The following is a 12,201-nucleotide window of genomic DNA, read 5'->3' on the forward strand; positions in this document are numbered from 1 at the left end:
TTGCCAACCGCTGCCCCCGCCGTTGCTCAGACCTGCAGGATGGAGTGGTGTGTGAGGACCACCAGGCCTGCCAGCAAGGCTGCCGGTGCCCTGAGGGTGTGTGCCGCAGACCCTTCCAGGTCATGGGGGGCTCAGCAGAATGGCAGGTGGGCCCAGTGCTGTCAGCAGCAACCTTCACAGGCCACCTCCCTGCAGGGTCCCTGGAGCAGGATGGCAGGTGCATGTCACTCGGGCACTGTGAGTGCACAGATGCCCAGGGCCACAGCTGGGCCCCAGGGAGCAAGCACCAAGATGCCTGCAACAGCTGCTCCTGCCAGGCTGGACACCTCTCCTGCACAACCTTGCCCTGCCCACCACCTACCCACTGTACCTGGAGCCGCTGGTCAGCCTGGAGTCCCTGCAGCCACTCGTGTGGGCCCAGGGGATAGCAGAGCCGCTTCCAGTATGGGGGTGGGTGAGGCGGGATGCCCCCTTTCCACTCAGGGGCCCCTCTACCTGGTGTGTTCCGCTCTCTGACACAGGAGCCCCTGCTCTCCCAGTGTCCTGGCCCAGCTTTGTCACAGGTCATCCAGGCCTTCCCTTCGCCACCCCGGGCCCACCCTGAGTTTCCCCTGGAGTATAAGGGCCTGGGCTGCTCCTCACCTCCTGGCCCCATTATTCAGGTCCTCCACGTCGGGCTCGTGGGCCCCAGAATGCCGAGAGGAGCAGTCCCAGAGCCAGCCGTGCCCACAGCCCCTGTGCCTGCAGGGTGCCCACCCCCGCAGCCTGGGGGACAGTTGGCTGCAGGGAGAGCGTCAGCAGTGGTGAGTGCAGGACAGGGAAGGGTGAGCAGACTCTCTAGCTGGAGAACAGCTTCCTGAGTCTGGGCTCCTCCCTCAGCTCCTGCACTCCGGAAGGCGGAAGGCGTGATCTGTGACAACATCGAGTATGCAGGTCTGGATTTCATCCTGACCCCCACCTTTGCCTACCCTACTAGGCCCTGCCTTACAGGCCATCTGCTCTGGGTCCTGCTTTGCCCTCGCACCGTCCCACTGCCACCCTTGTGCATGAAGATCCTGACCCCAGCTCCTGAGTCTTCCTCCTACCTGACACCCCCACTCCTCCAGTTTCACCTGTGCCCTCCCACAGTGCCCGGTGGCTGGATGCTGTGGTCTCCTTGGTCCGCCTGCTCCGTCTCCTGTGGAGGTGGACACCAGGTCCGCCCCCGGACCTGCATAGTGTCGGCCCCTCACCACAAGGGGCCACCCTGCCCGGCCTCCGACACCCAGACTCAGCACTGCGGGCAGCAGCCATGCCTGCAGTTGCTGGACACCTGCTCCTGGGCTCCATGGGGGCCCTGTTCTCACACCTGTGGCCCGGGCCTGTCCTCCCGCTCCGGGTCCTGCCCCTGCCTGGTAGCTGAGGCTGAACCCATGTGCAATGGCACCTTCACACACCTGGACACGCAGGCCTGCTACCCGGGCCCTGCCTGGGTACGTGGACCTGGGAGGCCGAGCCCCCTCCCCTATTCCCCTACATTGGGCAATTCAGAGAATAATGTTTGCCCAGCCTTACTCTGTCCCCTGACACTTTGTCTCTCTCCTCCTGTCACCTCTTCCCTTCAGAGGCCTTCACAGTGTCTTCCATGCCGGGTTGGGGGAGTCTAGCCAATAGGCCTTTCTGAATCCTTGGTTCCCTTTAATGTTTCTCCTGTGCAGGGTCCTGGCTAGGGCAGGGATGAGAGGGGAGAGCGTGGGGCAGAGGCCAGGGGGAAGGGGGGACCCTGCTGACGTCCCCACCCTATCCCCAGGGGAGCGTGTGTGGAGTGGCTGGAGCAGCTGGACACGCTGCTCCTGCCAGGTGCCTGTGCAGCAGTGCTATCGCCACCAGCAACCAACACCCGGCCAAGCTGCCAAGGGACCCCCCCTGCACACGGCTGGATGGCCACTTCCGGCCATGCCCCATCGTCAACTGCTCAGGTGAGGCCCAGGAGCCAGGAGCCAGGCAGCAGCTGTGCCTTCATGCAGACCCGAGCCCCCAGCCCCCTCAGGGGGTGGCCTTCCCCTGCCCTGGTCCCTGCCTCTGCACCCAGTTACTGCGCCCAGTGCCTCTTCTCACAGCTGCTCACGACTTACCCACATGGCAGCAGGCAGCCCTATAGTGGCTTTGTCCCTTTGACGAGGGCTGATCAAGACATGCCGTGTGTACTTAAATTTAAAAGTGTATTCCTGGGGGCACACAGGGGCTGAGTGGGTGCCATGTTGGGGACAGTGCCTGGGGGCAGACTTGCGGTCTCACCAGGTGACCTCAAGGGACCTCAGTGAGGCCGTGCAGTAGGTGCTCTGGTGGGGGGTGTCGGGCCGTCCCCCACTACCCTGTCTTCCGTCCCACAGAGGACAGCTGCACACCTCCCTTTGAGTTCCAGGCCTGCGGCTCTGCCTGTGCTGGGCTCTGGGCCACACACCAGAGCCTTCAGCTCTGTCAGGACCTGCTGCCCTGCCAGCCTGGTTGCTACTGTCCCAAGGTGAAGGCTGGAGCTGGGGGGACTCTCAAAGGAAAGGGAGTGCTCTCCCAGATGGCGGTCTGCCCAGTCGTCTGCTCGGCATTACACATGTGCACCACTGCAGGCCAGCACCGTGCAGGGTGTCGGGGTGGCAGTGACCTCTGCACAGCCCTGACTCCTCCCTTCTTCCACCCAGGGGCTGCTGGAGCAGGCAGGGGGCTGCATCCCCCCAGAGCAGTGTGACTGCCAGCACGGCTCAGGAGAGGGAAGTGGGGTGTCCCTGGGCCCCGGGGAACATCCGCAGCTGGGCTGTAAGGAATGGTGAGTGGCAGGGAAGGGGAAGCAGGAGGCTGAGGGCAGGGAGCAGGTCAGCCCTCCCCGGGGGCGCAGCCTGACCCTGGCAGAGAAGGCCAAGCAGAGCCCCTGAGGTCAGCCCCGTCAGTGGGCAGTGACCCCCAGTGCCAGACCCTACAGCTCCCTCACATTGCCCCCATCTACCCAAAGCTCAGGCTATGCCATACAGGCGCCCTCCCCGGGTCCTGGGCTGGGTCCTGCCTCTCCTGGAGCCCACCCTGATGTCCCCTCCACAGTGAGTGCCAACGAGGAGAGCTGCGATGCATGAGCCAGGGCTGTGAAGGTAACAACGGCTTAGGGGGACATCTGCCCCCGGGGGCCAGAGCTGTGGGTTTCCAGGATGTGGGACTTTCAGAGATGAAACCAGGACGTCCCCAGACAAAGCAGACCCTATGCTGCCCCCACATCTCCCTCAGCCTTTTCTACTTCTTACCCTTCCTGGTCACAATCCCCAGCCCTCCTGCTTGCCCCCTAGGGTCTCGGGGACCCTGGGAAGGGCACCAACAACCTTCTCTCCTAGGTCTTCTGCCTCTGAGCGACTGGTCCGAGCGGTCACCCTGTGGGCCCTGCTTGCCCCGAAGCACCCTGGCCCCCGCCTCCAGGGCCACTCTGGAGAGCGCTGGCCTCTGGACACAGCAGGCTTCTCTCCAACCTTGGCCTGGCCCCTCCGCTGGCTTCAGAGCAATATCGCCACCGCCTCTGTCTGGACCCTGCAACCGGGTGGCCCTGGGCTGGAGACCCTCGTCTGTGTACCGCACCCCTCAGCCAGCAACGCCTCTGCCCTGACCCTGAGGCCTGCCCTGGTAATAAGGAGGGCCAGAGGCTGGCCGGCAGCAGGAGGCCTGGGATGCAGGGGGTGGGGCTTGACCAAATGGAGTCTAAGCACTGACCTCCAGCTTGTTTTCCCCAGACCCACGCCAGTGGAGTGCTTGGGAACCCTGGAGCCCCTGCCAGGTCCCCTGCAGAGGGGGATTCCGGCTGCGCTGGAGAAAGGCAGGGAGCCCCCTTTCAAGAGCTTGCCAAGGACCATGGGCTCAGACCGAGAGCTGCAAAGTGGAGTCCTACCCCGGTAACCACATCCCAGCACCCATAGGAGGTCTGGGACTGGAACATTGCAAATGGCACCTGAAGGGGGTGTGCAGTGGCAGAAGGGCATTGCCCTGGGGCCCACCATGTCCCCAACACAGACTCCGACCTTCTGGATTGCAGGAGAGAGCTGTGAGGCCCAGGGCACCATGCTCACCCTGGACTGTGCCAACCAGTGCCCTTCCTCGCAGCTGTATCGACCTCTGGGACCATGTGCAGTGTCTGCAGGGACCCTGCCACCCAGGTAACCAGGCACACGATAGCCTGGCCTGGGGCTTCTGGGGACACCCAGGCCCTTTTCCCTGCCTCCTGGGAGACAATGTGAGGACCTGCTGTAGCAGGGAGAATGCTCACAGGTGCCATAAGGGCTACTGGGTGACGCCCATATGAGTGGCACCTCATGCGTGGGCAGGGGGAGAGATTGTGGAGATCAGGCTTTGTACCTGCTCTGGCTGCCAGAGGGACCCATCCCGTACACCTTGCCCAAGTGCTGAATCTTGTTTGTCCTTCTCACCTCCACCCCTAGGCTGCCGCTGTCCCCTAGGCCAGCTGGTGCAGGATGGGCGCTGCATGCCCATCACCTCCTGCCGCTGAGGCCTTCCCAGTGCCAATGCTTCATGGGAGCTGGCCCCGGCCCAGGTGGTGCAGCTGGACTGCCACAACTGGTAAGATGCCATGGTGGTGACCTGGGCCAGGGGTTACGGGTGAGCCAAGATTATGGGCCCCCTTCCCACCACACTTCTATGCACCTGACTGGCGCCTGAGGCCTGGCTGTACACCCTTGTCCACAACACCTGCATCAGTGGGTCTCTGGCATGCCAACACCTTGAGTGCCCACTCCTGGGACCTTGGTCAGCCTGGAGCAGATGCTCAGCTGTGTGTGGTGGGGGCATCTCGGAACGCCTTCGGAGCTGCAAGGGGCATCCTGGGGCAGCACCATGTCAGGCCCAGGACAGGAAGCAACAGCAAGAGTGTAGCCTGCAGCACTGTCCTGGTGTGTGTTCTCCATTGCCACTGGGCCCAGGCCTGCCCTAGCTGCGGGCATGGGACTTGGGGACAGTGGACAGACAGAGGCAGCCTCTTTCTGGGCAGCTTCCTCTTCACTATCTCTGTGCTCCCCAGAGTGCCCTCCTGGGCAGGTGCTCAGCACCTGTGCCACCTCTTGCCCAAGGCTCTGCTCGCACCTGCAACCTGGCACTATCTGTGTGCAGGAACCCTGCCAGCCTGGCTGTGGCTGCCCTGAAGGGCAGGTGGGTACCACTGTAGGGTTCCAACTCCCGAGTGAGGGTAGTAGGTGGGTGGGGAGGCTGGGGTCAGCTGCTGCACAATGGCATATGTGTGCCCCCTGCCGCCTGCCCCTGTACCCAGCTCTCCTTGCCCTGGGGGCTCAGTCTGAGCCCTGAAGAGCTGGCTCAGGAGCTGCCCCCAGGGACCGTGCTCACCCAGAACTGTACCCACTGGTGAGTGCCTGGGCGGTGGGGAGGGCTCCTGAGAAAAAGAGGGGTCACAGGAGGCCTCTGAGTGGCCCTTCTGTCTCCTCAGTGTCTGCCAAGGTGCACCTTCAGCTCCTCCCTTGCTGACTGCCCGGGTAAGATTGGCTGTCTGTGCCCCTCCAAAGCTGAGGCCAGGCTGGCCTGAGCAGGGGAGAGGAACTCTGCCCACCACCGAGGCCAAGCTGCCTCCTTCAGGAAGCCCCTCTCTGCCCACTTGGACCCCTCGCTGCCTGGAGGCCCACCACTCCCTTCCCAATGCTCCATGGGCTCTTGGTTCACGAGCTGAGCAAGGAATGCAGGAGGCCAGGACGTGGAAGGCTCTTTCCTGCTGATGAGGAAACTGAGGTCCAGAGGCATTAGCAGAAATGAGGAGCTGGCCTGGCATAGCCTAGGGCTGGGGTGTTTGCCCTGTGCCCAGCTCTGCGCACTGGCTCTGTGGATTCATGGCCAGCCTCCCGGCATTCCCAGCCTCTTGGGTGAGGGTGGAGACCAGAGATCACATCTGGGTCTCTCATAAGCAGACATCACCCATGGGATGTGACATTGGTCCTGAGAAGGCAGAGATGGGGGGACAGCACTGGTCAGGGGTGAGACCTGGCCTGGGCACAGCTATCTGAGGAGGTGGGAGATAGGAGTGGGTGGCATGGGAAGAGGAAGAGGGTCCTGGGGGTGCCCAGTAGGGTGAGGAACTGAGCCTGGATCCCGGGCTGGCCAAGAGTGGAGCGGATGGTCTTCCCTGCAGAATGTTCCCTTGGGGAAAGGTGGCACCAGGTGGCTCTGGGGGAGCTGGGGGCCTGCGAGCAGACATGCCTGGAGACAAATGCCACAGAGGCTCAGAGCAACTGCAGTGTGGCACAGGGCCCAGGCTGCATATGCCAGCAAGGACACTTCCGCAGCCAGGCGGGCCCCTGCCTCCCTGCAGAGCACTGCGAGTGCTGGCATCTCGGGCGTCCCCACCTGGTGAGACACTACGTTCCCCTCTGCTGCCACCACTCCTTCATGATCCCAGGCCTCCCACTACTGAATCATTCTACAACTGCTCTGCTGCAGTGGCTGGGACTGGGCCACCCCAGGGACAGTGTCCCGTTTTGGGTTGGGCTCCCTGTTCTTGCCCAAACCCTCCTTGGCCCTCCTGAGACTTCTGTTGCCTATGAAAGTCCTAGTCCATTGCTCTGGCTGGGTGCTCCTGGGCTGGGCTGGGCTGGGGATGGGGACACTATCATGGAATATGGGGAGAGGACCAAGAGGAGGCTCTCCCGCCCCGTCCCCAGCCCGGGTCCGAATGGCAGGAGGGCTGTGACAGCTGCCACTGCCCGAGAGGGACAAGCATCTGTACCCAGCTCCGCCCTCGCCTCACCTGTACTCAGGTAACCCTCATGGCCCGACCACCCTCTCAGGTGTCTCCCCGCTTCCTTCCTGGGGTCCTCTTCTGAGGCCGGGCTGAGGGTCTCACAGGCAGTGTGAGGTTGCTAGTGACTGGGTCTGGGACTGCTCCCTCTGCAGGGTGAGGTGCTGGTGCAGGAGCCAGAGAGCTGTTGTCCCACATGCCGCCGGGAGATTCTCGGTATGGAGGGCACTTGGGTGCCTTGGTCTGGACCCTTCTCCCCAACCACCTTTTCAGCCTGCCGTGTGCCCACCTTCCCCACCCCAGAATGAGTGTGAAGACCCAGGGCTGCATCATAGCGGTTGGCACCCCACCCTACATGCTCCAGGGTCCCGGGCTCTGTCCCCCACGTGTCCCTCCCTGCCTGGGGCGTGCTCAGTCACAGCCTTCCCCTTTGCCTTACCCCACCTCTTGCTACAGCACCTGCCTCTCCCTCCTCAGAGGAGCAGCCAGCCTCCTGCCGGCACCTCACTGAGCTTTGCAACCTCACCAAGGGACCCTGCCACCTGGACCAGGTAGAAGTGAGCTACTGCAGTGGCCACTGCCCACCCAGCACCAATGTTATGGCTGAGGTGAGCCAGGGGCTGCTTTCAGGCCCACAGGGGCCAGCCTGGGACCTGGGCAAAGCCCAGAGGACAGGAGGGACATGGTCCACTCCCATAGAGCTAGTGCTCAGACCTGGGCTATGGATGGTCAGCGCCTTGCACCAGGGTGGTGGTTACACCCACTCTGGCCTTGACCATGCCCAGAGCATGCCTCTGGGCCACTGTGCACCTCATAGAGAAAGGTACAGAGGAGGGAGGCCGACTGTGAAGCCAGAGCCATCACACTGAGGGCGAGAGGGTGCTGGGGTGGCCCCTAGCAAGGTGCACACCTGACCTAGAGGTCCAGAGGCCTAGAGTCTCCATGCTTGCTCTCCCAGAAGCCAAGCCCAACTCCGCCTTAGGATCTTCAGATAGCCTCAGTAGCCCCCCTGAATCTCTTAATCCTAAGCCAGGAAAGCTGTGATTTGTGCTGCCAGCATCTTGGGATGGAGCCCTGGCCCCAGCCCCAGAGCCCCCTCTCCCAGAGCACCATTACTCTGAAGCCATTCCTTCTGCCTCTGCCCACCTGGCTTTTTCCAGGCCTGGAAGACACAGGTGGTTTCTACATGGGCTCCAGAGACACTGCCCTCCCCATGCCTTCCCAAATCACCTTGGCAATGTTTAAAACAGGGAGGAAGGAAAGCAGATAGGAGATATGAGCAAATAAGTTTTGTATGTAGTTTTTAAATTTGGCATTGTGTGAGTGTATTACCTGTTTCCAAGGAGAATTAGAGATATAATCAGAGATGAAACTAACTCAAGTGCTCTGTGAGACTTGTAAGAGGAGCTCTACAATCACAGGGCCCTAGGGGCTTGCCCCGGAAAGAGAGCGCACTGCACTTAGGACCAGAACTGTGCAGTTTTATGTACTATTAATATCTCATTAACTAGTTGGTAAGACCCAGGGGAGGAAGCCGTGTCCCCACCCACTGCATTTCATTTAACCTGCAAGTTGCTGGGCATTCAGATGGGTAGGTGGGTAGGGGCTGGAGTCAAGAAGGTGGGTTTCCTGGGGAAGGAGACTGGGTGGTGACACCTTCCTCCCTCGGCCCAGTTAGACTACTTGGCCGTGACCATTGGGATCTAGTGCTGCCCCCTCAAAGGAAGGCGGGAAACCCCAGTTCACCCATCCCTCTCGCTCAGGAACCCTACCTGCAGAGCCAGTGCGACTACTGCAGCTACCGCCTGGACCCCGACAGCCCCATGAGGATCCTGCACCTGCGCCGTCCCGATGGCCACGCCGCCCGCCCGCGGTGCTGCCGGTGATCCACAGCTGCCAGTGCAGTGCATGCCAGGGTGGGTCTGGGCCAGAATGGGGCCGGGCTTCTCCGAGGGGCGCGGCCTGCGAGGGCGTTCCAGGGGAGGGGCTCCGCGGAGGGCGGGGCCTGATTGGGCGTGGGGTGCTTTATAGAAGGCGGGATCGAGGCGGGGCCTAGGCGGGACCTGGGAGTGTGGGGCTCTGGGAGGAGCCGGGGCTCCGGAGCAGCCTGGGCGGGACCCTCTGGTGGGCACATCAGGAACGCACGCAAAGCTCCCTCCCCCCGCTCTTCCTTGAATCCTTTCAGTTCAATCCTTTCTCCTCAGCGTTCTGTTCTTCTCCAATCGTACATAAACTTGGGCGTTTGGAATATATTATATCTGGTTCAAATCCCAGCTCACCTGTTTCCTTGCTGAGCATCCCCCACCCCACCCCCGGGACCTCATCTTTTAAACGGGGCTGGCGTTTCTGCTCAAGCTTGGGGCGAGGACGGGAAGCGGGGAGAGCGGGGGGAGCAGCCTTGTGAAGTATCTGGTTAGGATCGACGAGGTCACCCCGCGTGGCAGGTGAGGGAGCAACCGAAGGAAGGTGTGGATGCCGTAGGGGGGAGCAGCGGGAGAGCTTGCACCGGCTCTCGGCTTCTCTGGCAGATCTGCCTCGCCTCCTCTGCTCCTCAGTCCCTCGGTCCCCGCCAGGCCTGACCGCCGGGCCTGTCTTGTCAGCTGATCGCCCCCTCACTCGTCCCTCAGGAGGTGATTTCTCCGAGCGCTGACAGGCTCCGCTGGATGTATCCATGGCTGTCCTTCTGTGACCACAGGGCTCTTCACACTGATCAGACCCTCCAGTACCCACCCACCTGTCCCAGACCCGAAATCCATGCCTGGCATTATCATGTCCCAAATAAAGTGACTGCAGCCACTCTGTGCGTGCACGGTCTCTGTCCTGCGGCCCAGCAGAGGAAGGGAGAAAGGGTGGGTCTGGGGCCTATCTGGACTGCGAGGACTTCATCCCCTCGGGAACTCTCTGAATCCGCCATGGATTCACCATGGGCTTCGTGGCTGGGGGACCTGGTCTAGTCACTTCCCATCATTGGACCTCGGTTTCCTCCTCTGTATCCAGACAGGGGTGAATGTAAAGTCTAAAGATCTCTTGTGCTGGACATATCTCGTGTCCTGGTCATACCCTTACCCAGTGGAACTTCACCTGCAGTGTGATGGAGACATTCACAGAAGCTCAGACTGAGGTCTGCTTCTCCTTTGTACAATAATCTCACTGAAGTATAATTCACATAGTAAGAAATATACGCATTTTAAGTTTACACTTCAATGACTTTTATAGAAAGTAAATAAAATTGTACAAACATCACTGCAATTCAATTTTAGAACATTTTCATCATTTCATGCCCATTTGTAGTCAATCTTTTCCATCTCCAGCTCCAGGCAACCACTAAGTGCTTTTCATTACAGTAGATTTGCCTTTTATGGACATTTCATGTAATTAAGCTGATAATTTTGAGGTTCATTCATATTATAGCATATAATATTAGCTTGTTCCTTTCTGTTGCTAACTATACCACACTTTGTCTACCCATAGCCTGGATGATGGACATTCAGGTTGTTTCTCCTTTTGTTTTCCTTCTCCTTTTCTTTTTTCTTTTTCTTTCTGTCTATTATGAATAAAGCTATTATAAACATTTTTGCACAGGTCTTTCTCTGGACATATATTTTCATTTCTTTTGGGTATGTTACACCTAGGAATGGAATTGCTGGGTCCTATAATAAGTTTATACATTTTTTTTTTTTTTGGTACCAGGTACCAAACTCTGGACCTTGCGCTTTTGAGGCAGGCGGTGGCACCATTCAGCTAAACCCCCAACCCTATACATAACTTTTTAAAGAAACTGCCAAACTGGTTTCCATAGCAGCTGTACCATTTTGCATTCTCACTAGTAATGCACAAAGGTTTTAATTTCTCCATGTCCCCATCAACACTTGTTTTCGTCTTTGTAAAAAAAAAAAAAAAAATTAGTGGATGTAAAATAGTGCCTCATTGAGATTTTGATTTATATTTCCTTATTAATATGTTTGTGATACATAAATGGATACATTCGTGTTCATATCACATCTTAACCATTTTTACTTCCCTTTCCCTCCCTCCTTCTTTCATCTCTAGATCACCTTCCAATTTGCAAAAGGTTTATCTCCCTGTTTCCTCTTATCTTTAATTTTGCTCTTTAATTTATTTATACTTTGTTTCTCATATAAGAGAAATCATACGATATTTAACTTTCTGCATCAGATTTATTTCATTTTGATTTGTATTTCTTCAATGTCAATGACGAATGATGCTGAACATTTTTTTTTTTTTCCTTTATAGACCCTCTTCAAGTTTCTTTTGCTTTCTGCCCAGGGTGTTGTGTTTTGTTTTGTTTTGACACAAAGAGTCCACTTGGCCTTTGCACAAGCATGGCCAGAAGTACAAATGCAAGGATGTGATATAATTAACACATCTGGAGACACCCTCAACCACAGGAAATGAGAGCTGCAGATAAATGCACCAGCCTCCCACTGCTCAGACAGATGATCCTGGGCAACATTTTATACAATTCTCATAAGTGCAAGCAAACCCCTAGTGCCTACAGCAAAGATCTCTAAAATGCACTCTTAAATCAGTTTTTCCCTCTTCTCTGCTTCCCTTCTTTAGTGTGACTGCACTGCCCTATGGGATCGCTTCCCAGGACCATGTCCTTGTCTCAGCCTGTACTTCCTAGATGGGGAGGATGGGAGCCAGGCCAGACACTCCTTCTGTGGTGCTCAGTGATACTATGTATTACCCCCTGCTCCCTCATATGTCTCAGACACCCCTAAAATGTCAGTGCCATCCAGGAAGAGCTATTATTTTACAAAGGGATAAAAATATAAGGGAGAAATGAAGAGACTCTCTAATTAATAGGAGTTGGACACAGTACAGGGATTCTTGGGTGAGTATTGGGACTTGAATTGTTGTAAAGCCCTAAATGGGCACTCCGTCATCCCAAATCAGTGAGATTCCTGAAAGGGCTACCACTGAGCATATTCAATTTCAAACCATTCTTTCAGGCAAATCCTTTTTGCCTCTCTGATTTTCCTACCCTTCCAGGTCCCATCTGGTTATCTACACCCTTCTTGGGTGTCTTTATCATGGTCCTCCAGCATATGGGTCCTTCCATTCTCTAAATCCATCATCCTTAGATGTGCTTAGATCTTTCTTGACTAGCATGGAAGAGCATCTCTGATTTCTTATAACCTTAAATCCTTCTCACAATACCTAGAAAATCCAAGTCCTCAGATAATTCTAATACCTTACCTTAACTCTCCTATTGTTACCAGATTATAGTCCACCTTCTCACCGTGTCCTCATTTGGTGGAGAAAAAGAATGCTCTCTGATGTCTCTTCTCTTCCGGGATTGAACTCGGGACCTTGCGCTTGCAAGGTAGGCGGCAGAATCACTGAGCTAAATCCCTGGCTTGATGTCTCTTCTCTTAAAGGCGCTAATCCTATCCGAAGGACCCCCCCCCCCC

General features: G+C 57.5%; 1 protein-coding gene across 1 annotated transcript in view; it reads left to right on the forward strand.

Moving 5' to 3' along the window:
• The window catches only part of Sspo (SCO-spondin), a gene marked incomplete at its 5' end in the record, with an annotated part of 46,390 nt that extends 36,830 nt beyond the window's left edge, over window positions 1-9,560 (forward strand). The window contains 29 exon segments of the mRNA XM_087207731.1: window positions 1-96; window positions 196-442; window positions 663-803; window positions 880-892; window positions 894-933; window positions 1,129-1,476; window positions 1,790-1,899; window positions 1,901-1,958; window positions 2,373-2,503; window positions 2,679-2,803; window positions 3,073-3,119; window positions 3,357-3,504; window positions 3,506-3,639; window positions 3,747-3,905; window positions 4,046-4,101; window positions 4,103-4,166; window positions 4,449-4,587; window positions 4,714-4,916; window positions 5,045-5,172; window positions 5,240-5,382; window positions 5,465-5,475; window positions 5,478-5,510; window positions 6,158-6,375; window positions 6,687-6,782; window positions 6,919-6,979; window positions 7,220-7,371; window positions 8,527-8,625; window positions 8,628-8,679; window positions 9,391-9,560. Coding sequence (XP_087063857.1) covers window positions 1-96; window positions 196-442; window positions 663-803; window positions 880-892; window positions 894-933; window positions 1,129-1,476; window positions 1,790-1,899; window positions 1,901-1,958; window positions 2,373-2,503; window positions 2,679-2,803; window positions 3,073-3,119; window positions 3,357-3,504; window positions 3,506-3,639; window positions 3,747-3,905; window positions 4,046-4,101; window positions 4,103-4,166; window positions 4,449-4,587; window positions 4,714-4,916; window positions 5,045-5,172; window positions 5,240-5,382; window positions 5,465-5,475; window positions 5,478-5,510; window positions 6,158-6,375; window positions 6,687-6,782; window positions 6,919-6,979; window positions 7,220-7,371; window positions 8,527-8,625; window positions 8,628-8,679; window positions 9,391-9,413 — 3,275 coding nt within the window.
• Between the last annotated feature and the right edge of the window lie 2,641 nt (window positions 9,561-12,201).

This window comes from Heterocephalus glaber, unplaced genomic scaffold (assembly GCF_053883595.1).
Source record: "Heterocephalus glaber isolate CG9 unplaced genomic scaffold, H.glaber_assembly_v1.0 deba00000818, whole genome shotgun sequence".
Taxonomy (NCBI): domain Eukaryota; kingdom Metazoa; phylum Chordata; class Mammalia; order Rodentia; family Bathyergidae; genus Heterocephalus; species Heterocephalus glaber.